The sequence below is a fragment of the Saccostrea echinata genome, unplaced genomic scaffold (assembly GCF_033153115.1).
Source record: "Saccostrea echinata isolate AGI-Se365-2 ecotype Australia unplaced genomic scaffold, CSIRO_AGI_Sech_v1 ptg000072l, whole genome shotgun sequence".
Classification (NCBI taxonomy): Eukaryota; Metazoa; Mollusca; class Bivalvia; order Ostreida; family Ostreidae; genus Saccostrea; species Saccostrea echinata.
Window position 1 is genome coordinate 1,906,476 of NW_026889821.1, and position 26,999 is coordinate 1,933,474.

The 26,999-nt window shown below is 32.9% G+C and overlaps 1 protein-coding gene and 2 long non-coding RNA genes across 3 annotated transcripts; 2 read left to right on the top strand and 1 right to left on the bottom strand.

The window, feature by feature from the left end:
- On the top strand, positions 1–8,787 carry LOC133176254 (uncharacterized). Its single transcript, XM_061311404.1, has 11 exons — positions 1–128; positions 2,207–2,254; positions 2,874–2,930; positions 3,085–3,147; positions 3,410–3,463; positions 3,747–3,782; positions 4,451–4,504; positions 4,609–4,668; positions 5,489–5,524; positions 8,577–8,606; positions 8,749–8,787. Exons 1-11 carry the CDS (start codon positions 102–104, stop codon positions 8,785–8,787), a joined length of 504 nt encoding a protein of 167 aa, XP_061167388.1. The 5' UTR covers positions 1–101.
- A 1,807-nt stretch (positions 8,788–10,594) lies between these two features.
- On the top strand, positions 10,595–11,548 carry LOC133176287 (uncharacterized). Its single transcript, XR_009719427.1, has 3 exons — positions 10,595–10,667; positions 11,042–11,221; positions 11,464–11,548. It is a non-coding gene; the product is annotated as an uncharacterized LOC133176287 (long non-coding RNA).
- Positions 11,549–23,081: 11,533 nt separating this feature from the next.
- LOC133176266 (uncharacterized) lies at positions 23,082–25,421 on the bottom strand. Its single transcript, XR_009719412.1, has 4 exons — positions 25,399–25,421; positions 24,443–24,537; positions 24,185–24,208; positions 23,082–23,138 (listed from the first exon to the last, which is right to left on the bottom strand). It is a non-coding gene; the product is annotated as an uncharacterized LOC133176266 (long non-coding RNA).
- Positions 25,422–26,999: the final 1,578 nt, after the last annotated feature.

Below are 26,999 nucleotides of genomic sequence, written 5' to 3' on the forward strand. Positions count from 1 at the left end.
AATGGTACCTATGAGGTTGGAAGATAAAACGTACACAGAGTTACCACGGGACCTTAAGTACCAAGAATTAAAGAAGCGTTCAAAGGGGAAGAGAAAGTACCATGGATTTTACGTTAAAATATATGCAAGTAAGTGTGTGTGTGTGTGTGTCCATAAATGCTAAATTTATAAATTATCAATTGTTTTTTTTTAGTAGAGCCCTCTGAATTTTTTAGAAACGCTTGTTTTAATTAAGATTTTGTATGTGGATGCCCAGTAAAATGTAAGAATTTGGGTTTAATATTTGGGGCATCATTAATTATTATTTGTGGATGGACGAAACAAGTCAATACTTTTAAGTTTCAAACAATTGAATTACAGCACGAGGAAATATTGTAAAAAATGTCAAAAAAGTAAGATTTGTTATTTTGTTCCACTTGATTGATTTTGGTTTGTTTTAACTTTGAAATGAAAATTTTTCTGAACAAAGGTGGTCTGTCGTGCTGATGTATTCAGTATTAAACTTTGAAAATTAATCATGATATCAATTATTCTCAGATGAGAGTTAATAGCTATAAAGTTGATATTTTCTGTATGTTCTGGGGGGATCAAACCTTAATATCTCCCAAACTTTCAAGCAGTAAATTGTTATTATACCAAACAACCTATTACTAAGTTAAGAACTGCGAACGATAGTATTGTTCTCCTGCCTACATCCAAGTCAATTTTCAAAAGTTAACACATTTGAATGATTTTTCAAATCTATAGAGATATTTATATGAATTTTTATAAAACGTTACTTCTTTGGGAAAACAAAGAGAGATAACTCTATAATTTTGGGAAAACTTGTGTTTTTCACTATAGAAATCAACGGAAAACGGAAAATATTTTTAAAACATCTTTCCCCCCGTGAAACAAAAATTCCTTTTTACAGGTGATATGGACTGTCATTTCACAAATTTGTACCGAAGCTTTTTGTGTTTCACGGGGGGGGGGGGGGGGGGGGGGGGGGGGGGGGCATATGTTTACAGTTAAAAAAACAACAAAAATGCTTATTTTTTCACCAATTTCAAAGGGGTTTACAGCTAAAACATTTTATTTTATCAATAATATATGTTTAATTTTATATGAGTAAAACATAAGAAAAGATTTAAGGAACATTTATTCATATCCAAGTATATTTTAAAATGTGTTCATGCTTAAGAGTCCGATTTTAGTGAAAAATATCGTCTACCCCCTTACTTAAAGAGCTGAAATTAGGGGTAATTAACTATTTAACACTGGTATTAATATTATCAGTCAATTACCATTGAACTGTTCTTTGCATTCAACAAAGATTTTACGGCCAAATTGTCATTAATATTGAATTAAATGGGTGTAAAATGTAGGCGGGAATCGAGAGTTAGCGTGCGTAGTTCTTTAAACAGAATATTTCATTTTCCTAATACTGTAGATCACTTAATTTTCGCAACAGCTTATTTTGGCGAGATAGTAATTGACACTTTAATAGTGAGACAAAGTTTTCAGGAATTGTGGTTAGTGCTCTATATAATCTTAAAGAATACTAATATATGCGAAAATGAAATTTTTGTGAGCACTCTGTCTAATATTATTACGCCAAAACGAAGTTCCCGCAAATAAAAAGTGATTTACAGTAGTTTTCCAACCCTACTAAGGTAAAAACACAGTGAATGTTTACCTTTTTATGTTAATTTGTCCCTTTCTTTCATCATTTGAATTTATTGCTGACTTTGTTTTCTGATATAAGGATTTTGGATATTCAAAGATTTTAGATTCATTCGTTTGTTTACATCAAATGATGGTCACATGTGACTTACAAAGAGTGGAATATGATATTTATTCCTTGGGAGACTTGGTGTTTTATTCACCCTGCCACATGACTGTCTAGACCAATAAAATGATGCATTATGAAAGATTTTTCTTGTTTTATGAACATTATAAATTATCAGCATATAGGAGCTAGGGAAGGAAGGAGTTTCCTATGTAGAGCTAGAATACCAGAAATACATTTTTAAGTAAAAATCATTGAAGCCTTGTTGTAAAACTGTAATAACAATTAAGCTTTGGATACTGATGTACATTGTTCATTTCAGTTATGTTACAGTATACAGATATCATTAGTCACAATTTTGAATAGAATGCTTTGGTTGGATGTCTAAATTTTAATATATTTTTCAATCTTGCAATTTTGTTGTATTTTCTAAAGGGTCCAAGCATTGAATCAGATAATGTGTTGTCAGGAAGCGGGGTAAATGTAAGTACCTTAATAATACATATGATATGGTAGATATCTTCATATGATACTTTATACAGTATACAGTTTTAATTTCAGTGGTTTCTAAATTTGCATGACATGTATATTGTCTTCCTTACAATGACACATAAATTTTGTGAACCTCATAAAGTTCCATCATGTAAAGAAATACTGTACCTTTAGCTGAAAATTATACATACAAATTCATAAGACTGGTTGGCTCTGTCAGTAAATATGTTGAAAGTGCCCGCTTTGCCCACGGTTTATTTCCGATAACCATACAGCATATGATAGATGCATACAATCCACACAGCAAATGATAGGTATAGATCTCTATAATTCAGATGCATTACAAGAAAAAAAAGTCTTACAAATAATATGATTAATTTTACAGGTTCTCATATAATTATCTGTTTCACTGAAATAATTAGAAAATGATGTTTTTCTTTAAACTTCTAACCGAGAAGTGGTGTGTGTGTATGTGCATTGGACTTATTTTGATGTCCAACTGCCTGACAGTAACCAGTAACCAGATAAAATGTAAAATAAATATCAAGTAATCATCATACAGTATCTCTCCTTGGATGATTATGATTTATTCTTCAATTTTTTTTAACAGAAGCCAAAAAGTCAGCGCATTGTCCTCTCTGACTCGGAAGACGAGTTTGAAGACCCTGTAAGTTTAGCACAAGTAATAATTGGTTTAAGGAATTCTTAGAGAATATTTATCAATCATATGCAAGAAATTGCTTGAAAAATAACTTTTTTATTTGCACATATCATTTTACACACAATGTACATATAATTTACAGAAATGATTATTCTTATAGGAAAAGAAATTGAAGACAGAAACCCCTAAAACAAGTACACCTGTTTGTACACCATCCAAAGTGGTAATTTGATAATTTTCTCTTGGATAGCAAGATTACAGTTTTATTTTAACTGCACTATATAAACAAATGTAGATGATATTTGGTGGTTATGTGGTAATGGACAAACAATCAGTATATACATGAATTATTGTAAAATGCATTGTATTTAGCCCTTTAGGCTTTGTCAGATTGTTACAACTGGTGAACTATGCAAGTTTTAATCTATATGAAACTATGAGTTGGCCATTTCAGATTGAATTTTGAATTTCATATTTTACAATAGGTACATGTAGCAGCTATTGACGAAGATCTACCCATGCTTCATTCTCCTTCAAAGGTAACAAAGTGTTTTTTTTTTACAATTATATAAGTCCATATTAAAGTAATGTACAATTGGACAGGTTTTACTTGTGTTTATTTAATTGATGCATTTTATGTTATCCCTATTAAGTTTCCATGGTGCTTAGAAAATTGCAAAAAGGGAGATAATTCTTTTTTTTTTCAGATAAATTGAGACTTAGAAATATTTAAAAAAATTATATTTTATTCACAGATCTGCCACACAAATACTTAATGATATATTCTCACTAACAGATATATATTTACTCCTTTGTTTGCAGAAAGAGAAGAGAACATCCAGCCCTGGACAATCATCAGTAAGATTACAAAACTCACTGAATTTGTTTTGTTTTTAACAATTCCCACCCAACACACTCCCCATAGTTGAGTCAATTTTCAAGCAAATTAAATTTTTTATTCCTATATTTTTTGGTAAGCTTACAGGGAATAACTGGAAATTTAAAAAGGCCAAGTATAAATTTAATGGGTATGATTTTCAACAGATTTCAACAGGTTTGATTTTCATGTACTCTGACGGTGAAATAAAGTTGCATCCTCTGAAGTGTATTTGTATTTAAAACAAAATTAACATTACTTGTAATGTTCTGTATTACAAACTTTGGTTCTAAGATATTGTTAGGTTTAAAAAAAAAACACCTAAGAATGCCATTTTCAAGTATTGTACATAATCGTTTGTATTTTCAAAATGATAGTAAATGTGTTACCAAAAAATTTGTCAACAAAGCAAAAAAAAAAATCTATTTGTGAAAAGGTTGATCTCTTTACAATACCATTCTGATATACCATTATATACCAGAGTATGCCAAATTGGGGAATTGAAATTTTGAACTTTTATACAATCCTTGGAATAAGCCAGTTGTTTATGTTTTAAAAATAAAATAACATCACTTTGATGACTTTTCACAATAGCTTTCACAATTATATAACATACCATTGATAATGGATCTACAAAATACATTTGCAGATTGAGAAAGACAGTGAAGAGCTGCCAGATATTCCTTTACCTATGACATTAAAGGTACATGTAATGTAATGTAATATAATGTAATTTAATGTAATGTAGTGTAATATAATGTAATGTACTGTAATGTAATGTAATGTTGATTTACTTGACAATTTTAGGATACAGATGCATCTACATGTACAGATGATGAAGACTGGACATCAAATCTTGAAAATAAGGTATTGATTTCTGAAATTTGCAGGTTAAACATCAAGAGCTTGAACTACATATACATGTATCTATTTATTTATTTTTGACACAAAAAAGTCTTTGATGACTAGAAATTGCTACATAGAATAACCAGTGTTAGTGTATTTTTTAAAAACATTCCTTTCCTTCATTTGAGGCTTGAATTTCATATATATACCTAATATGTCGTACGATATATAACATAACTTGGGTCAGTTTACATTTTTTCTCACATAGATGAATACTCGACATTCCCTGAAAAAATGTTGAAAAAGTTGAAAAAAAGTTTAACCTGAAATGCTACCAGATATGGTATGCAGGCTAAATAAGGTAATCAAAACACAGCAATTGTGCTTTTCATAAATTCATGTTTTCAGCTCTGTGTTATGAGCCATGGATTGCAATAAATAATGCAAATTCATTTGTCTCTGGCACTTTACTGTAAGCATGTTTTACTGCAACTGGTCTGTAATGCCCATATGCCTTGGTCTGTCACTCTATGCATACACATCAGGAAAGGGATGATTAATGATTAAATACTGAAAATGAATTAATGCTTTGAAATTTGCTCCATGGTATTAATCAAACATTTATGATGAGCAATGGTGCCTCTTTCAAAATTGTGAATTTCATGGCCTCTGGTTTAAAACATGAACCAAATTCAGCTGTTGGAAAGTTGTTACATGATACTCAGGTGACCTATAAGGCCCGGGATCCTCTTGTTTTTTCTAATATTTATTTGCTTATCTAAAAATTTATGATTTCTTGTGGGTATTTCTTGTATACATTCATGTTTATTCATATATACAGGTGGATGAAGACAATATCCTGAAAGACTTTGAGGAAGTAAGTATCAGTTATTATTTCTCTCTCTCTATGTTTGTGGGACTGTGTGTGTGTCCACAGACAAACACACAAACCACAAAGAAAAATGCAGTGATAGAGCTCCACTTCTGCCCCTGCCTGAGGTTGAACTCTAGATATACATGTAGTTAAAGAATGGAAGGGGGAGGGAGAAGAAGAGTCTCAATAGTTTTTGTTATTTGTTATTTTGTTACATTGATAATTACACTTAAAAGTGCTCTATATTAAACCATACTATATTGGTAAACAAAATGCTTCTTTTTAGTAATAAACAAGAAAAGGATGTTGTTTTTGGTGTAAAAAAATACTTTATAATATTTGGATCAACATTCATTATAAGAATTTTTTTTACTGAAAGGGGGTACATGTAATGATGAAAACTTGTTGTTTGTTAGACTTTGAAATATTGAATTAAGTCAGTTCACAATGCTGAATGATATTTAGACATCTTAAAAATATAGATTACTTTATTTTTGTCCACTGCTTTAACTGAATGTGGGGAATTTTAATTTTGGTCTGTCTGTTCTTCTGTATGTATTTCTGTCTGTCTGCAACACTTGTTTCAGAGCGATAACAGGAAAAGCTTTTGACCTTTTGCAGTGAAATAATACACAACAACTCCCTAAGGCCTAAGAGAGATCCCTATTTATTTCATGACCGTAGGAAAGAGGGGGTGGTCCCCCCCCCCCCCCCCCCGAATAAATTTGCCACTTGTAGAATACTATAGAGAACATAGCTACTATATGCCTGTGCCCCCTCAATAATAACATCTGATGCCCCGCCTTTTTTTTAACTCACCTCGAGATGAGCTTATGTTATACCCCCGGTGTCGGCGTTAGCATCGGCGTCCCGGTTAAAGTTTTAGGAGCAAGTCTATTCCCAAGTAACAATAAGCCCTACCTGGACCAAACTTGCATGGATGATGCATCTAGGGATGGACACTGTCACACTTGCTTCGGATGCTGGATCTGATCTACATTTTCCAGATGAGTGACCAGGTTAAAGTTTTTGGAGCAGGTTCATTCCCAAGTAACTATAAGCCATACCTTGACCAACTTGTATGGTTGATGTATCTAGGGATGGGCACTACCAGACTTGCTTCAGATGCTGGATCTGACCTACATTTTCCTAATGAGTAACCATGACAATGTGTTTGGAGTAGCTCTATAATTATATAGGCTGTTATGATTTAACTTACATAGATGGTGCATTCCAGACTTGCTTCAGATGTAGGAAATGAAAGTCTGACATTTTCTTGATTTGTGAAAAGCTTAAAGTTTTTGGAACAGGTCAATTCCCAACGAACTATAAGACCTTCTTACACAGAACTTGCATGAATATTGTTTTCAGGATGCACACTAACTATAAAGAAAATATGATGTGAGATTTGCATAACTTTTACTGATAACATTCGTTGAGGTGAGCTTCGTAATCTTTGATTACCTATGTTTTTTGCTCGTCAAGGAATCTTTGGCAGTTGATAGTCCCCCCCCCCCCCCCAAACTAAAATTGCTCTCTATGGGCCTGTATTTTTAGGTCAAAAGGGAAAAAATCAAGTCATAAATTCATTAATTCTCTCTGTTTTAACACTTTTGTTTTCGCATGAAATCTCAAGAAGCCTTTGAGCTTTCTTTTGCAGTGAAATTTTATACCACAAATCCCTATGGACTAAGGAAAACCCCTATTTATTTTAAGGTCAAAGTCAATGCCGTAATTTCATACATTCTGTGTGTGTGTAAAACTTTCATTTCTGGGCGATATCTCAATAAGCTTTTGCAATGAAATTTATACCATAACTCCCTTTGGCCCTGGCCCTTTTTAAAGTGCCCCCCCTCTCCCAATCCACTCATGCTCTTCTCTTTAGCTCACCTGAGCTTGAAAGCACAAGTGAACTTTTCTGATCACATTTTGTCTGTAGTCCGTCTGTCTCTAAACTACTCGCATTTTCGACTTCTTCTCCAGAACCACTGAGCCAGTTTCAACCAACTTGCCACAGAGCATCCTTGGGTTAAGGGGTTCAAGTTTGTTCAAATGAAGGGCCATGCCCCCTTCCAAGGGGACATAATTAAGATTTATTGAAAAATTAATACCATCTTTTAAAAATCCTTTTTTCAAGAATCACATGGCCAGGAAAGTTGAAACTCCTGTGGAAACATCCTCAGGTAGTGAAGATTCAATTTTGTACAAATTATGACCTCCGGTGGTAGGGCGGGGCCACAATGGACGATCAAAGTTTTACATAGAAAATAAATAGGAAAAAAATATTTTACATAGAAATATATAGGAAAAAGTCTTTAAAAATCTTCTTCTCAAGAAAAGCAAAGCCATGATTGGTCATATTTATATGGAAGCATCCTCAGGTAGTGTAGATTTTATCTTATTCAAACCACGATTCCGGGGGTAGGGTGGGGCCACAATGAGAGATCAAAGTCTTACATAGGAAAATATAAGAATATCTTTTTTTTCTCAAGAACAGAAAAGCTATGTTTAGTCATATTGATATTGAAGCATCCTCAGTTAGTGTAGATTCAAGTTTGTTTAAATGATGGACCCTGGCATAGGAAGGAGCCACAATGGGGGATCAAATTTTTACAAAGGAATATATGGGAATTCTTTTTTTTAAATCTTCTCAAGTACAACAAAGCCATTTGTTATATTGACATGGAAGCATCATCGGGTAGTTTAAAATTCAAGCCCCCCCCCCCCCCCTCTCTAATCTTTTCAATACTGGACTGATTTGTGCTTTTGCCTAACCCAATGTCCTTAGGTGAGCGATGTGTCCCATGGGTATCTTGTTTCATTAAGCTGGGACACAGATTATCTGAATTAGCTTGTCTGTTTTGGAATTAGGTACTCTTTTCATTCCTTCCCTCATCATTGTGTTGATAGAAATTAGATTACCAAAATTCCATTTTTACTCAACCATATGAATGCTGTGTAAGCTTGCATGCATGGACATTTATGAGAGCCTTGTGAAGAACGTTTTCTTGTAGTAAAAACTGCTTCAATTGGATTTTATCCTTAATTCTTACAGATGATGCAGAAAAAAAGAGAAAGGCAGTTGGTAAGCATAGTTGTCTAAGTTTTGTATTGCGTATGTGTCTATCAACGTGGAGGGAATTAAAAATGTAAAGTAATTCTTGTTATTAACACAGTTTCCATGCATTTATGCACACAATATGATACTTTATGATATCATATTTCAGACAGAGAGGAACATGCATACTTGTGAAGGCATGATTTAAATTAATACTAAAGTTCATATAAATAATACTGTAGGTTCCTCACATTACAAGAGTACTCAATTTCATGATTCTGCCATTTAAATTTGTTTCAAATCATGAGAACATAAAATTGTGAGCACCAAAGTTTTGTTATATGTGAACATGTAATTTCATATAGTTTACAGATAGCAGAAAACTAATCAAAATAATTCCAAGATTTTAAGATCTATGAGGGGTACTTCTGGCATTTTTATGTTGATAATAATTCCCCACCATGAAATGGCAGGGATCGACATTAATGGTTGTCCGATTGCCCGGGACAAGCAAATTCTCAGTTTGGGCAGGTGAAATTGTCGACGTACTTGTCCGATCGGGCAAATGAATTGTTCTCATACATTTTAATGTACATATTGATTTAGTTTACATTAATTAATAAATAAAAGAATAAATTGAAACTTGATTTCCATCACGCACCTGACTGACAATGTTTTTGCATTTGAAATTCCCTGGAAGCGTTTCTGGATTATACCGTTCATTTAAAAATCGGGTTCGTTATTTTCTTTCGTAATAAATATGCTATGTCTAACAAAATTTTATTAACTTCTTATTAGTAAATTAGATTATTTATTTACGCACAGAATATATAAGTACAGTATAACACAATGTATCCTGATCAAGATAAGATGTGTTTCGTAGCAACTATCTTCCTTAAGCGTTGCTTCACAGTTATCTCTGAAAATCACGAATCACAAAAGGATCCTACCGAAAATATTTTTTTTTAAAATATGAATTTTATTAAAAGGAAATGGAGGGTTAATGCTGCATGGCAGTACGTGTTAACAGGTTAAATTTTACAAGTACAGCGGTATACATTTATGTACAAATACAGCATCGAAATTTTTTTTTTCAGGTAGCTCAACTTGCCAAATTGACAGTTGTGTATTTGGTCACATTTTTTCTGATCATTACGTCTACAGAACTTAATAATTTTCCTCTTAATTTCTTTCCTAATTTTGGGCAACCAAGTTTAGCATTCGGACAAGTCAAAGTCTAAGATCACTTGCCCGAAGGGTTAGTGGATCTGAAACTTAATGTCTATCCCTGAATGGGAATCTACAGTACAAGTTACTAACATGCTACACGAAAGAAGCTTGCGTGAGATATCAAGGTGAATCCCCTTATATGTTTAGAAAATTGAAGAATTTCTGAAATGCTTTTATTGTGTTTTGTGTAAATGGCACACAACATTTTACATATGACAGATTTAATCCTTGTATTCTTTGTTTGTCAGAAACTGTTCTTTAAATAAAAACTGTTTAATTCCATTTAGAATTTCTTACATGATATATATATATATATATATATATATATATATATATATATATATATATATATATATATATATATATATATAATATCCTTGAACAGCACTGACTCTTGTTTACTAAAAAAATAACTCCCTGCAACACACGTTCTCTACCCCTTTATATATACATTAGGTTGCTCATCAAGAGCAATGCTCTTATCGAGGTCAATTACATAATAAATACATGTATATTGGTTGCTCACAATTTGTACTATCATCCTACTTAACAATTTTACATAAGGCACTAAATGAAATAACTAAAACAAAAAATATTTCAAATATAAAACGATTTTGCAAATATACATGCTGTAGAATTACTGTTCTGGACAAAATTATTTTTATTAGTTTTGTTTATCTAGCTTAAATGAAATATACATATTTGAAATAAACATGAGTTTATTTTTTCAAGTTTGCAGAGAGCACCTTCATCGACTTCCTGACGAAAGAGGATGTCAGAAAAAATCTGTGTGTTGTTTACGAATGTCATGGAGGTCTTGCAATAAATCGACCGTTCAAATATGGTGACACAGTCAAGGTATGTTAATTAGAGGAGGAGTGTATCAAGGAGATACAACTTTGTTAAACACTTAAGAGTAACAAATTTAAAGTAAATTGTATGCAATACATGTAGCTACCATACAAGATGCATGTATTGTAAACATAATTTTTATTTTCATATACATTAAATTAGGTATATGTGCAGGTACTGAAGAACCTAATTTTATGTGTTACTTAAATTGCTCCAAGTATAAATCATATACCCTGTGTGCCAGCATTTCATGTGCTGATTTGAATTAAAATTCAATAACTTGCATGATTTCTTGTACTTTGGTATTTAATTTATATTAAATTAAGCACATGAATAAATACAAGTTATAAACACCTAATTATGTCATTATTATTTCTTAGAGTGTATATAGCTGGATTATACAACAAATGGATCCAGAAATTCTTCCCCCGGTGTTCCATTTAGAGTGCTCATCCCCAACCAGTTGCCAGAACAAAGGATGCCCCCATATATATGAATTGGGCAACAGCTATAAAGTTAAGGTCGAGGAGTTGCCGGATGTCTTATACCTTCGTGAAGGGGTAGGTATTTCATGTACCATCTTTGAAGATGCAAAGAATTGTAATTGCATGGATGTCATAAAGTCAGTCTCTGTATTAAGCAGTTAACTGTAGTTAAAATTAGATTCATTCAATTATCTAAATTCACTCCAACACCACCAAGAATTATTTCTGAGTAGGCAAAAATTTAATGGCATAAAAAAATGAATACTGAAATATGTCGAAAGAAATACATTGAGAAAAAATTATTTTCACCTTTTCAGTGTTTTGCTGTAAATGATACCTTTACTGGTCTTGGGGATGTCCTGATTTAGCCAGTCAGCAGCATTCAGGAATTTTGTGGCGGCCTTCTTTGCTTTACTTTTTGTAATCATTAGTTTTTTAGTATTGTAACTGGAGTTTTATCGGGGGCGGTAATGTGGCCGCTCCAATTACACTACATTTATCAACTAGTATATGTAATACTGAAATACTTTTTGTATTCGTTAGTTTTTTAGTATTGTAACTGAAGTTTTTTTCGGGGGCGGTAATGTGGCCGCTCCAATTACACAACATTTATATATATGTAATACTGAAATACTTTTTGTATTCGTTAGTTTTTTTAGTATTGTAACTGGAGTTTTTTTTCGGGGGCGGTAATGTGGCCGCTCCAATTACACAACATTTATATATATGTAATGCTGAAATACTTTTTTTATTGTTAGTTTTTTAGTATTATAACTGGAGAGCTTTATCGGGGCGGTAATGTGGCCGCTCCAATTACACTACATTTATTTACTAGTATATGTAATACTGAAATACTTTTTGTAATCGTAAGCTTTTTAGTACTGTAACTGGAGTTTTTTTATCGGGGGCGGTAATGCGGCCGCTCCAATTACACTACATTTATATACTAGTATATGTAATACTGAAATACTTTTTGTAATCGTTAGTTTTTTAGCATTGTAACTGGAGAGTATTATTGGAGGTAGTAATGTCACAGCTCCAATTTTATCACAATAAACAATTTGATTCAATAAATTCCTTTATGAACAAACATGATTTTGAAAGTGATGATAATATGACTTGTCCACTTTATTTGGTCTCTTACTCTGCAAGTAAAAGCTGCTTTGTGGTATTAATTTCTGCATCCAGCATCTTTACCATAACATGGTTGCTCCTCATGGTCAAAAGGACTACAGTAAAACACTGTTACCTTGAACATGCTTACTGGTTCCATGTACAACAAAATCATGTTTACTTCATTTTCAATCTTGTAAGTGAGATGGCATATGGCAAACTATCATTCTTTACATGAAAACTGTAAAGAATCCCAAAGAGTAGTTTTTTAAGGAGTTTGAAATATTTGCATCACAATTTTTAATTTACTGAGAGAAAGTGTCTGTTAAATTTTTGGGAGCAGGTCCCATATGTATTTTATTACAGGTCTGAACTTCACCAAACTTGCAAGGATTGTGCATCTGGGTATACTTATGCACTAAATATACTTGGATGCTGAATCTCAGATGCTGGATGAAGTAAACGTTTTTGGAATAGGTTAAATTTCTTGGAGCAGACATCCTGTGATGGCCATATCATAGTTATTAACTTATTACTGATAGAATTTCTGCTAAACTTGGACAGTTGATGTATCTTGTGATACTTAAAGGTGCTTGGACACAGATTTGAAGTTAATATTTTCTCAAATTTTCTGCATAATTTCATGGCTTGTATGTTGCTAGAGCATTTCATACTAAAATATAATAAAAATATTATTTCATCTCGAAGTTATTGAAACTTCAAATTTCTGGACGCGTTTGATTGACACATCCTTGCACTTTCACAAATTTAGTTTTAGTCTTAATACTTAAGAAAAGTGGCAATTTTGTTGTGTATTAATGAAAAATATTAAAACTATAATCCAGAAAAATTCAGAGTAGAAATGTTCGAAAGCAAAACCCACTCACAGTATTGTCAGTCCGTGCTCAGTGGTGTGTGCAGACTTTAACAATTGAACACACCCGGTGAATCGTAAACATTAAGAATAACAGAGCTCGTGCCCTGTTTACAAAAACAGTTTACGTTTCACGGGTGTATTCAATTTGTTAAACTCTGTACACAACACTGAGCACGGGCTGACGATATTAGTGAGGGGGTTTGCTTTCCCATATTTCTACTCTGAATTTTCTGGATTATAGATGTAATGTTTTTCATTAATACACAAAAATAGCTTCTTTTCTTAAATATTAAGGATAAAGATAAAATTTGTGAAAGTGCAATGATGTGTTAATCAAACGCGTCCAGGAATTCATAGTTCCAATAATTTCCAGATAAAAGAAGTTTTTAATTTTCGTGTGAAATGCTATTGCAATATATATGTCGTGATATTATACAGAAAATTTGAGAAAATATTAACTTCAAATCTGTGTCTAAGCACCTTTAAGAATTGACATATTTGGATGCTGAATCTAAGCCAAAGGTGTCAGATGTTGGATGAGGTTAAAGTTTTTTGGAGCAGGTATACCTGTGTTTAATGCCAAAAACTCTGACCCAGGGTCATGAATATCACAATTTTCCTTGATTATCCTAACCATACACTCAGTATGACTGCTAGAAGCCAAATAGCAAAAAAAGATAGAGTTTCCTATACATTCATTAAAGGCACGCCCTAAAAGCAGAACTCAGGGGCCAAGAATTTCACAATTTTGGTTGAGACATCCCTGTTCACCACAACAATCTGCTTGGTTTGTCTGTTAATTGTCCAGTAGTAGAGAAGAAGCTGGGGCAATAAATATCACAATTTTAGTAGAGGCACCCCTGCTCATCATAACTATGTGCTTGTTTTGTATGCTGAATGTCCATAAGTGGAGAAGATTTTGGAAACTGCATCATTTTTTACAGGTTTAACCCAAAGTTTCCAATTATATAAATACATTTTTCTCAAAGAAAGTATAACAAACAAGAGGCCCAAGGGCCTTAACGGTCACCCAAGTACAATAATTTAGAGAATCCATAAACTGATAAATGAAGCTTTGTTGCCCCATAGCAAGAAAAATAGTACGATTAAGATCAACAAAATAATTGATCTAGTATCTTTCTATCTGTCCCCCTTTTATCACTATTACCATGAAAATTTCCAAAGAATTCACACATTTTCACTATAAAATCAAATAGAGCCGCCCCCCCCCCCCCCGCCCCTCCCCCCCCCCCCCGAGAAACAACAGAACCCCTGGAACCACAAGTTTTAAAAATTTTGTAAAAGCATCCTTGCTCATCATAACTATACACTTGTTTTTTGCTTTATAGCCAGGAGTCGAAAAAAATATTTTGAAAGAAATTATGAATTTTTACTATATAATCACCAGAACCCCTGGCCCAGGCGCCATGAATTTCATAATTTTGAAAGAGGCAGTTATGTTCATCATAGCTATATACTTAGTTAATTTATTTAATACCCAGGAGCAGAGAAGAAGATTTTCAAAGATTTAATGCATTTTCACTATATAATCAATAGAGCCCCGCCCTAACGCCAGAACCCCGGACCCAGAGGCCATGAAATTCACAATTTTAGAAGAGGCAGTCTTTCTAAACATAACTATGTACTTAGTTAGTTTATTTCATACCCAGGAGCAGAGAAGATTTTCAAAGAAATAATGCATTTTCACTATATGATCTTTATAGCCCCACCCTAGCACCAGAACCCCTGACCCTGGGGCTATGAATCTCACAATTTTGATAGAGGGCTCATATCACAATCATGCCAACAGTTTGACTGCTTGATGTCCAGGAGTAAAGAAGGTTTTTAAAGATTGCATCAATTTTGGTGGTTTTAGCCCCACCCCTAAGGCCCCAGGGGGCAGGGACCATGAAATTCACAATTTTTGTCCCCCTTCACCCATATATGCTATATGCCAAAATTGGTTGAGCAGTTTCAGAGAAGAAAATGTTTAAATGTTAACGCACGACGGACGACGACAGACAAAAACAGATAGCAATAAGTCACCTGAGTGACTCAGGTGACCTAAAAATTAAAGGTTTAATTTATTTGCCTTTCACATGTGAATATTTGTTTTTCATTTTTGATATTGGTCTTCTGAATTCATGACATAAAAGGAGTTGAAATTATCATTTTAAAGTCAGTGCCAAGGTTTCCAAAATGCTAAACCAGTGCTCCAGGAACGAGAACTACAGTGGCCAATGTTTTTCATTCAACATACAGTGCAGGGAACTAATTTTGTTACATAAACCAGCATCAGCATAAGCATTAGTAGCATCAGGATCGAGCTAGCATCAGGGTCAGCATTTAAAAAACAACATTACCAGGATCAGCATCAGCAAGCAAAGGATAAAACCAGCATTGACCTACATAAAATCAGCATTATCCTACTAGCATCAGAAAATCAATGAGTTCAGTAAAAAATTAAAAAAGAAAGAAAGAATATTGGTTCAAGTATTCACATTATTGATACATAGTGAGATATTATGATCAAATAATTGTAAAAGGCACTTTTATTGCTTTAAACGGCAATGCTGAAACTCATTATCTACTTCCGGTAGCATGATGCTACTTCCGGTAGCATTGACCTAATTATAAAACAGCATCAGGATAAGGATAACTAGCATTAAATCAGCAAGCAAAGGAAGCATTCAAATCAGCAAGCAAAGGAAGCATTCAAATCAGCATCGATGCTGTAACAAAATTAGTTTCCTGCACTGTACTTATTCATATCCATTTGCACACTCGTAATAAGAAATTCTAAAGAATAGATAAATGATGACACTACTACATAATACAAGAGGCCCAGGGGCCACATCGCTCACTTGAGCACTCTGGCAAGGAAAAAGCAGAAAATTAATCAGTTCAGTATTAGTAAGTATAAATCTGACCAATCACTTTAATGCTGTTCTCAAGGAGAATTTTTAAAAGATTTTTTCCTATGTATTCCTATGTGGAACTTTAATTCCCCTATTGTGGCCCCACCCTACCCTCGGGGGTCATGATTTGAACAAATTTGAATTTACACTACCTCACAATGATTCCACAAAAGTTTCATATTTGTCAAGCACAGTGGTTCTTGAGAAGGTTTTTAAATGATGCCATTAATTTTTCAAAAAATTTTAATTATCTCCTTTTGGAAGAAGGCAAGGCCCTTTATTTGAACAAACTTGAATTCCCTTTACCCAGGGATAATTTGTGGCAAGTTTGGATGAAATTGGCCCAGTGGTTCTTGAGATGAAAATGTGAAAAGTTTGCAACAATGACGCCGATGACAATGGAAAAGTTTCGATCAGGAAAGCTCACTTGAGCTTTAATTTGGCTCAGGTGAGCTTAAAAACTGTGGACTATTTCATGATTAAAACTTTCAAAGTTAAGAAACAGTGGCAACAAATTATAGAATGCACAAATACATATCGATAAGCATCTATAATACACACTGTCCTTTATAAAATATTAGCAGAGAACACGTTTTTAAAATTTACTATTCCCTCAATAGTCCTGGTTAAATTTTGAAAAAAAAAATCATTTGCATAAGGCTTCTTATAATCAGATTGGTAAATTTTAAAGAAATGTCATCTTGTTAAAGTTGTTCATTATTCATGTACTTGGTATATGATTAAAAACCAAAAGAAAGAAGGGCGAATAGGGCATGTACAAGCAAGCTCACATACTCTATACTCCAACATACCCTTGACTGCTACACATTTTGAATGGCATGTTGTATGCATTGAATACACTAGTAAATAAAAGAGGCAAACCCTAAGAAAACCAAATCTGCACTGCTCGAAATTGTCCTTACTAACTAGTAAGGTTCATGTAATTCTAATGAGTCGTGATGACAAACTGTTTTCGCAGTATTAACGTCAAACAGGAGGCCCATGGGCCACAATGCTCACCTGAGTAACTTACTGTTCTTCAACAGATTTTCCTCCATGTAATACCTATTGTGGCCCAATCCTACCCTAGGGGAGGGGGGTCATGATTTGAAAAATATAGAATCTACACTACCCAAGGATGCTTCCACATAAATTTCAGCTTTTCTGGCCAAGAGGTTCTTGAGAAGAAGATTTTTAAAGTTTTTTCCTATATATTTCTTTCCATATATTTTAATGCAAACTTGGGATTTCCTATTGTGGCACCACCCTGCCCGGGGGTCATGATTTGAACAATTTAGAGTCTACACTACCCCAGGATCCTTGTATGTGAATTTCAGCTTTTCTGGCCCAGTGGTTCTTGAGAAGATGTTTAAAGATTTTTCCTATAAATTTCAATGTAAAATTTTGATTTCCTATTGTGGCCCCACCCTCCCTTGGGGGGGGGGGGGCATGATTTGAACAATTTAAAATCTACACTACCCCAGAATGGGTTCACATACGTTTCAGCTTTTCTGGCCCAGTGGTTCTTGAGAAAAAAAAATTTCAATGACCCCACTCTATTTTTCTCTTTTTTTGATTAACTCCCTTTGTAAGAGGGCTTGGCCCTTATTTTAAAAATTTCAATCCCCTTTAACCAAAGATGCTTTGTACCAACTTTGGTTAAAATTGGCATAGTGGTTCTCGATAAGTTGAAAATGTGAAAAGTTTACAGACGGACAACAGGAGATCAGAAAAGCTCACTTTAGCTTTCAGTTCAGGTGAGCTAAAAAGTTCAAAAATGGCCAAAATTCCCAGAAAAAAAAAATGGAACCAGATTTTCCTGTATATATGCTCATCTCCACTTCATGTCTTTAATAACTAAAAAAAACTCATGGAATTTCTTTCAATGGTTTCAGAGTTGCAATGACCAAAAAAAAGAGGGGTTGTCACATTAGAACATTATACCCCTGCAACTTGTAGAGTGGATTATAAACATAGAATTACCAACATAGCTAATATTACTACCATAAATCTGTTGTCTGTGAAATGTCAATTTCCAACATCTAATTAATTCCAAAGCATACCAAAATTTTAAATAGTGTAATTTTGAAAAACTAAATGCCATTTATTTTATTGAGCAAGTCTGCACTCGATTTTTTTCTCACGGTCTACTTTAATGAAACAAGAACCTATTCTGATAAGCAAAAGCTTAGAGTGATTATAAAGGCAGATGAACAGGCTGATGGACAGAAAAGCCAGTACCATATAATAACACATGTAAAAGACTAATATAAAAAAAGTGTATGTTAAAGTGCTGGTGAAAACATACAAAAAAGGAAGAGAATTATAGGAATATATTACGTATTTATAAATCAGATCAAGAATTCATTACAACCTATTGATAAATATATTGTTCCAGTATATCTTTTAGTGTTATATACATTGTTTTTGCTTCTAGTTCTGTTGAAGGATGGTAATTGTCTCAAATGACATCAAGAGCTTCCTTAGTGTCTTTATCCAGGTCATTTTCAAAGCAGCATTGGTCCTTAAGGAACTGAAACTTTTCATCGTTAACATTGATTTGATGAATGTAATTTCGGCACTGTGGATTGCCTGAAATAAAATGACATAATTATTAAATAACAACATGTTTTTCCATATAAAATACATTTCATACCATACCATACCATACCAATTTCAACTGAACTCCATGTGAAAGTATTATTTTAATACCTCATCAGCAGTGGAAATAAACCCATTCAATAAAATACCAGAGAGAAACTACTGGAGAGAAAGAATGTTGACACTCTATTTTGAAACCCTCATCAAGAGCATGGTACAACAATCTCAACAATTATTTCCACTTTATACACTTGAAAATTAATCTAGTTTTAATGGGAAAACCCCAAAATTATGATATTAAATTATTTTCATTATTTCATGTCAATTATCAACATTAATTTACATAGTTTTAAATGAGACTGGATGTTTACACAGAAGAAGTAAATGAGTAAATCACTGCACACAGAACTTCTCAGTAGAAGTCATAAATGCATAATCATAATATAAATCATAATGCAGTGTTTGAGTGACAGCCTAAAAATCAATGCCTCTATTATCCGCGTATGAAATTTTGTGTCTAAAATTGGCGCCCTTTCCCTTAAATTGTGACCTCTCTCTCTCTTTCTGTGTGTGTGTGTGTGTGAGAGAGAGAGAGATAGGGTGGGTGTGATATTTGTTGTTGTTCTCCTCTGTCAATGCACTTTTCCCAAACTGTATTGTGCAATTCTTATGTATTCTAAAAAAATTCATACATGAAATTAACTGACCTAACATTTCTGGAACATAATAAAGGAGTTCTGGAATCCCAGGAACAACATCGCCTGTTTTTTGCTTCCTGATTCTATGGTAATTCCATGCCAATTTCACATCCTCCAATTCTTTCCTGATAATTTGCATGTAACAATATTGAACTAATGTTCTGAAATAAAACATGGTTACATTAGTTTTTGGGGCTTCAAAACTAAATGCACTGGTTAAGAAACATTCAATAAAAGATCACGAATTTTCTTTAATGATGAAACCACACCTTCTAGAGTTATATAGATTAACATAGTAATTGGGCAAAACCACATAACAACAGAGGATATTCACAAATAAATTTTGACATGGCAAAATACATGTACAGTATATGCATGTACTGTTCACCACAGGTATTCTCTTTGGTCAAAATCGCTAGTATTTAGAATAAGGAATTTGACAATCTAAATACACATACAATTAACTGAATTGGTAAGATACAAGTGTACAATGCCTTGAATAATGTTGCAGTTTGTAACAGCCTGAATATTATACACATTCCATTATTGCAAGCAATCAAGGGTTACCGTTGAAGGTCAATGATTTCTAATGTACACAAATTTCAATGTTACCCCCACTGACATGCAATATTTAAACATTTTCATATGAAAACAGTTGGATTTCTTTGGAAAAAAGGGAGAGAATTGTAAAATATCCAGTTAATGGAAACATTCATGGATGAACAGCCAGCCTACATTGTTGTTGTTTTTCTTCTATGTCAAAAGCAAACTTACATATGCAGTTTTTCCCCGATTGTAAAATGACCATCCTTTTCCAATTCCTGAAAACAATAACAAATTTTTAAAGAAAAAAAATGGAAAACAAAAAAAAAAAAAAAAAACAAAAAGAAAACAACATCGGATTTCTTACATAAAATGATAGAAATCTCATATTTAACCTTAAAATGATGTATCCATCGATCTGTACATTTCCCTCGTAAAATTTCCCACCATCTCTCAATCCTCTTAAAAAATAAAAATTGAAAATTAAAGTTAAAAATTAAAGATAATTAAAGAGTCATACTGATAAACTTCATTATAAGTCCACATCCATTTTATTTTTTTTTTCAAAAGGACAATATTTTCAAGATCAAACTCAGTAATTATCAATATTTAAATATTTTACAGCATGCAAATTCATCTTTTGTGTCTCACAATTACAAAACTTAAACTGTCTGTACATATGAGTAAAACAATATTTAAAAGTATTCTACCTTAAAAAGGAAAACAAAAAATTGAAACCATTTATGAAAAATAAAACCAAACCTTAATACTTGAATCAGAAAATTTGGCCCAGAACGCTCCTGACACACAGAGAGAATAATGTTTACTGTGATACAGACTCAATAAACAAAAACTAAATCTATGAACTCAGACAGACTATTAATGAAAAACTTGCTGCCTTCCTTTGCACATTCCTTTCATGACAAACTTTAGGATAATTGTATTTAATTTTAAATAACCTCTGACCCTGCATCATAACTTTTACATTTTTCCTTGCTTCTCCTACCCATACAGTCACTTAGTTTCCCTGCTGGGTGCCTAGTAGTAGAGAGGATTATAAATGCAGCTTCATTTCATTTCCACCCTATAGCCAGAATCTTTGACTGTAGGACCGTAACTATAAATATTTTTGGTAGATGCTTCCATGATCATTCTAAACATACACTCAGATTGCATGGTATGTGGCAAATAGTAAAGATTTACAAATAGTTAATGCACATTCACTACTAGTATATGACCCCAACACCAGAACCCCTGACTCTGGGGCAATAAATTTCACCACTTTGATAGAGACTCCCTTCCTTATCCTATCCATGTACTTAATTTGCCCAATAGATACCAAGAAGTAGAGAAGAATATTTTTATATTCACTATATGACCAATGTGCCCCACCCAAACACACAAACCCCCATTCCTGGGGCCAAAATTTCAGACTTTAATTAGAGGCCTCCTTGTTCATCATAACAATGTAGTAGTTTCTCTGCTAGATGCCATGGAGTAGAGAAGAAGATTTAAAATCATGCATCAATTTCTACAACTTTTTATCCAAAATCTCAGCTCCATTGGGGTTGGAGATAATGAATTCCATAACTTATATTCCTTTTCCTCTATAGATGTTACCCACCAACTCTAGTGGAGATTGGCTCAATAATTACAGAGGATAAGTTCAGCATGTAAAAATTGATAATGGACAACAGACAAAGACCAATGGCAATAGGTCAACTAAGTGAATCAGATGACCTAAAATGCAAGAAAGACATGGGTATATTTTGAAAGAAAAATCTATAAACCTGATTATGTTTTGATTTGCCATAAATAAAGACTTTTTTGCAGAAAGAATCTTCATCATCTTCTCTTAAGAAGTTCTGGATGGCTGCTACAGTCCCATTCTCTGTTCCTTTTTAATAAAAAGTAAAGTATCATTTTTTTCAGGAATTATTTCACATTTATCTTAAATAAAAGGCTGCTGTGTCAGGGACCCTTTCACAAAATGGTGTAGACTTTGGCTTAATTTATTCTGACTCAGGTAAGTGAATATTCATACAGGCCTAAGTTGCGTTTCTGAAAGCGACTCGTTTGGGTTTCAATGCCTTAAACTGTGTTCCTCTCTGCTGAATACAAACCTTGCATACATCATACTTTATTTTGTTTGGAGGCTATGATTATATGCGAGAATTCAATTTTCCAAATTAAGGTACCTTTACACATGGTAAATATATAATAAAATGTGTATATCATTATGTTGGTTCAGTATATATATATACTTGATAGTAAAATTCAATTCATTCCTTTTTTTTAATTAAGTGATACTACATTTTCAGAGAAAACACAGAGGATCCCCAAACAGAAGTGGAGGTTGAAAAAACAAAGTACTGTAATAGCACTTGAACACATTGCAGCAGAAAAGGAAGCACAATTAAGGAAACAATGCATAAAAATGATTTTCACTGGTTATGTTATATTGAATTTATTATTGAATTGATAGCACGGTTTTGACCCTCACAATGTAGGTTTATCAGGAGAGTGTCAGTTTTGACAACCTGGGACAAACCCTAGCACTACACCTAATCAAGACAGTTTGTTGCACAAAAGCATGAAACAAAATTAACCAAATGTTTGTGCAGCAAAGTTTAAAACAGCAGAAGGCAATATTTATTAAATCAGAAATCTAAATATATAAAAGAAATAAAACTAACCTGCATCACCCCTTACAATATGTGGATATCCTGAAAAAAAAAGAGGTAAATGATCATTTTGTTTTAAAAATCATCAAACATTTCAATAAAATTGGAAAGGTCATCTTTATCATAACAATATGAAACACAAATGAGTATTTATCTGCTTTTATACCTATAAACTTTTGAAAGAAATTCCATTAGCACTTACAATTACATTCCATTTTTTTTTTGGAAAACATTAAAACATTACAATTAACTTGTTCTAATGTGTTTATAAAATATGCTGCAATTTTCTTTGGGTTTTTATTACTGATTCCTGCTTCGCACCAAAGCACGTAGCAAGAAAACCTAATAAGAAAAGGAAATAAATGAACATTTAATAATTATCTAAAAATCCTGAAGTGATTCAAAAGTTAATCTGAGAAAATTACAATCACTTGTTGTATACAAGATTCATAGTGTTTCATAAATGTTTTCCAAAACAAAAGGCTTTAAAAAAAACAATTTACCCATCAATACAGCCACTGATGTGTATTCCGTATGGACTCAACTTATCATACTGGTCTAGAAAAAGAAGATTTATCCTACATTAATATTTCTTGAAATACTGTTTAACATAGATCACAGGCTACAGGTTGCCACTGCAGTTTTCTTTTTTTAAAGTTCTTTTATCTTTATATATAGAAAGATAAATTAGCAAGCCAATTGGCCACTTCTTGTCTGGCCTCTCCACCATAACAAACAATGTTATGTGCCTGCTTGCTTAAGGATACAAGATATTTAAGGAATCACTGTCTAGTTAGTAGAGTATGCCAGGGCATCAACGATAGTGGGAAACGTGGGATAATTTGCATAATGGGCGAAGCCCGTTATGCATAAATTATCCCACGTTTCCCACTATCGTTGATGTCCCTGGCATACTCTACTAACTAGACAGTGATTCCTTATATTTCCATTTCATAGTGAAATAAGATTGTGAATTTAGATTTTAAAAGTGTAGACTAATAGATTTGAATTACACGAGGCCTCACATGTCAATTTCAATAGTCCCCGCCCACTGACGTCAAACACAAAGACAGTCGCACGAGAATTACATGCATATTAGGCCTTCTTACCTCCTGACCTTTCGCTTGGTGAAATTTGCATTCCGGTGGAATGATCAAGAAATCAACTCTCCTAACTTTCAGAGTTATCACAGAGAAAACAAATAGAAATGGAAATATTTATCTTTTTATCCTTAAAAATAAGTAGCATCTACCTGCATATATATCAATCATTTTCATCTATAATTAAGGATGAGCATATGTTTCAGTATACCATTGTTAATTGACAAAAGTATCATCTTAGACCATCTTTGTCTCAGAGGGCTTTCATCATGTATACTGTGCAATCCAGCCAACTAATATAATTAATTTACAATGACCATCAATCATGCATCCAGAGATCAAAAATTACAATCCTCCATCTTCAATACAGCCAAACATGAAATATCCTTAATGTTTACTTTTAAGGCACTTGATCAACATGTATGTTTAAGAAAATAGGTTGGGTGAGGGGGAAAGAGAGAAAAAAAAATAAGAAAAACTGTCTTGGGCTAATTTGATATTTACCTATATGCCATATCCAATTTGGACCTAAAAAACAAAATGGCAAGACTTTGAAATCACATCGACTACATAAAACCCCTCCATTTAATGTTGTATAGTCATATGCTTAAAAAAACTAAAAATCAGAACTTGTCTCCCTTACATTTACCATAAAGAAAATGTTCAAAGCATAATAAAGTGCACAAACACACACACAAGACACATACCTACCCTCCCTCACACACCCTCTCTCTCACACACACACATGTAGTTAAATTTAACCTTTACTGAGGTACTGCCTTCTTTTAAGTTTATTGCCTTTCCTTCTGGACATTCCTTTAGGGTCTAAAGTGGTCATTATTTCTCGTACCAGTTTTCTGAAAGTCCAAATATTTTAAAGTGGATACATTTATTATCATTAAATAACTTATTTAACATATGCAGATAGTATAATACCCCATCCCCTCCATCCACACTATCCTGTTTGTACTTGCACCTTTAACTTAATGAATAGCAAGCATTCTGAGAGTACTGCACAAGCAAGAAAATTCTGATGAGAATACATGTATTTGTAAATTTGTTTTCATCTAGAATTATTCTGAGAATTAAACCATACAGAAATTTCCTTCTCTATTGGAGGAAGGTCTTAGTTCCTAAGGAATGAAACTACACATAGTTTCATGCAAACTACCTTTTTTTTCATTTGCACATTCTATCAGTTATTTTGAAATTATATAATATATGAGGACTGATGTGAACTGTGGAAACGACAAAGAAGGAAAAGGTCTTTTCAAATATCTTCACTATAATTTAAACCATTATAATAATGTAAGAATAACACAAATGCCTAAATGTATACCTGGTAATTGGAAAATGTGTACTGCATGTGCATTACCTGGTTGTACTGTGCGAACACATAAAAATCCAATTTAATTAGAAAGAAAATAATTATTTCACTTAATGTTTTCTCAAGAATAAATTCCTTGAATTCATTGAATTGCAATATTGAATATATATTTTAAATGATCATGAGCATCATGTCTATTTGAAGGATAAACCTGATTGGGAAAATGAGAAGTTCCAAATACATGTAAATAACTTCATCATATGTTTCTCATTAGGTAGTGACACATCAAGTTTCAAACCAATTATCCACACCATGTCAAGTAAAAATTGTGGAAAAACAAATTAGGGATTAAAAACAGCTAGTATGTATGTAAACAACAAATATAAATTACCTTCGAACAATGTATCCATAAATAAATTTCAATCTAAAGAACACATCGGTTACACTTCTATCTGGCATTAGAGACATTTCAAGCTGCAATTAAAATCTGTGAAATTATTTCATAAAAATTGATTTTTTTCATTTTAAAAGGTAAAATAATGCTTTGAAGTGACTAAATTTTAATAATTTAATAATATTTAATTGCAGTTCCATAACTAATCACACAATTTTCTAAATAAAATTACTGAAAATGATTTAACTTTTACCTGCTTTAACTGAGCAATTCAAGAATTCAAAGAAAAAATACATGTCATTCAAGCATCAAACTTATTTGTTGGGGGAGGGGGGTTAATATAAATGCTGTATATTATTCATGCCAAAGTAAATGTTTACGAAATAATCAATATTTACAAATTACAGACCATGTACTATCATATATTAGCATGCATATTATAAAAGTTAACAAATTGCTATAAGACATAAAAGTTACCAGTATAGCTTGTAAAATATCATCAAAATTTGTAAGTTGCGCAGATCCTCTCCTGTTGTTTAAGTGTAACTTGGGAATAACTTTCCTCTTTAGATACTCAACACTGTAATAAAAATGATCCAACAGGAACAGATCTTTTAATTTTAATACACTGTAATACATGAACAATATTATAATCCATTCAAAATTTCCTGAAATTTATTTATTTATTGGCATGTTTTTTTTTTTTTTTTATCAAATATAAAGGATCTGCATGTAATTCAGTGTTGAAACAATTCAATATTATATTAAAATGGTTTAATTCCTTCATGCAAAACATTTCTTGCATAACTACATTTAGAAATTCAACAAATATTTCAAATTGTACTTGTCCAAAAATATATTAAAAGTAGAAAGTCTGGGAAAAGAATTACCTGTAATGTTGATTATGTTTTGTTTTCAATAAAATGGCAATTTCTTTATGTGGCAAACCAAGTCTATGATAAAACTCAATACAGTGGCGCCGCGTTTATCCGGACGCCATTTATCCGGACGCTTCACCTTCCGGACGATATTTTTGGGGAACCGATTTTTTCCACGTTATTCTGTCTCATTAATCCGGAAATTCGCGTTCCGTATCCGGACGGTCGATTTCTACTACAAAACGTAATAGTTCATTGAAAAATGACTCGTTTATCCGGACGGTAATTTTTCAAGAAACGGCTTTTTCTCACTCATCTTGCAGTAGTGTTAATTGTTGTAAAAACATTGGCCATACAGTCAGTTTAAAGGCGGTTACCTTTGACCTACAGACAATAGCGTCTATAATTAGCGTGTGTTTACCCCAATTAAATCACACGTACGTCTATTATGAAACTCGAAGATTTTCGCTTACACTGTGCATTACTTAAATCATAATCCGTTCAAAATCATATTGCTAACCGTATATACATCGGTAAATTCATGAGAATTTTGGAGAGTTGTAAATAAAAAGAACAATAAATAACGAGCGATTTCGTAATGGTCTTGATCATGTTGATTGTTAGTTTAAATATGATTTTCTATTTCTAAAAACGTAAATGTATTTGAAACGCTTTTTCTACATTAGGCAGAAAAGAAATATCTTTCTATATTAATGTACA

Coding starts and splice junctions, on each gene's coding strand:
- LOC133176254 (XM_061311404.1), top strand. CDS start 102: ATGGATTTTACGTTAAAATATATGCAA. Junction 129..2,206: donor TTACGTTAAAATATATGCAA/GTAAGTGTGTGT, acceptor TATTTTCTAAAG/GGTCCAAGCATTGAATCAGA. Junction 3,783..4,450: donor CCAGCCCTGGACAATCATCA/GTAAGATTACAA, acceptor ATACATTTGCAG/ATTGAGAAAGACAGTGAAGA.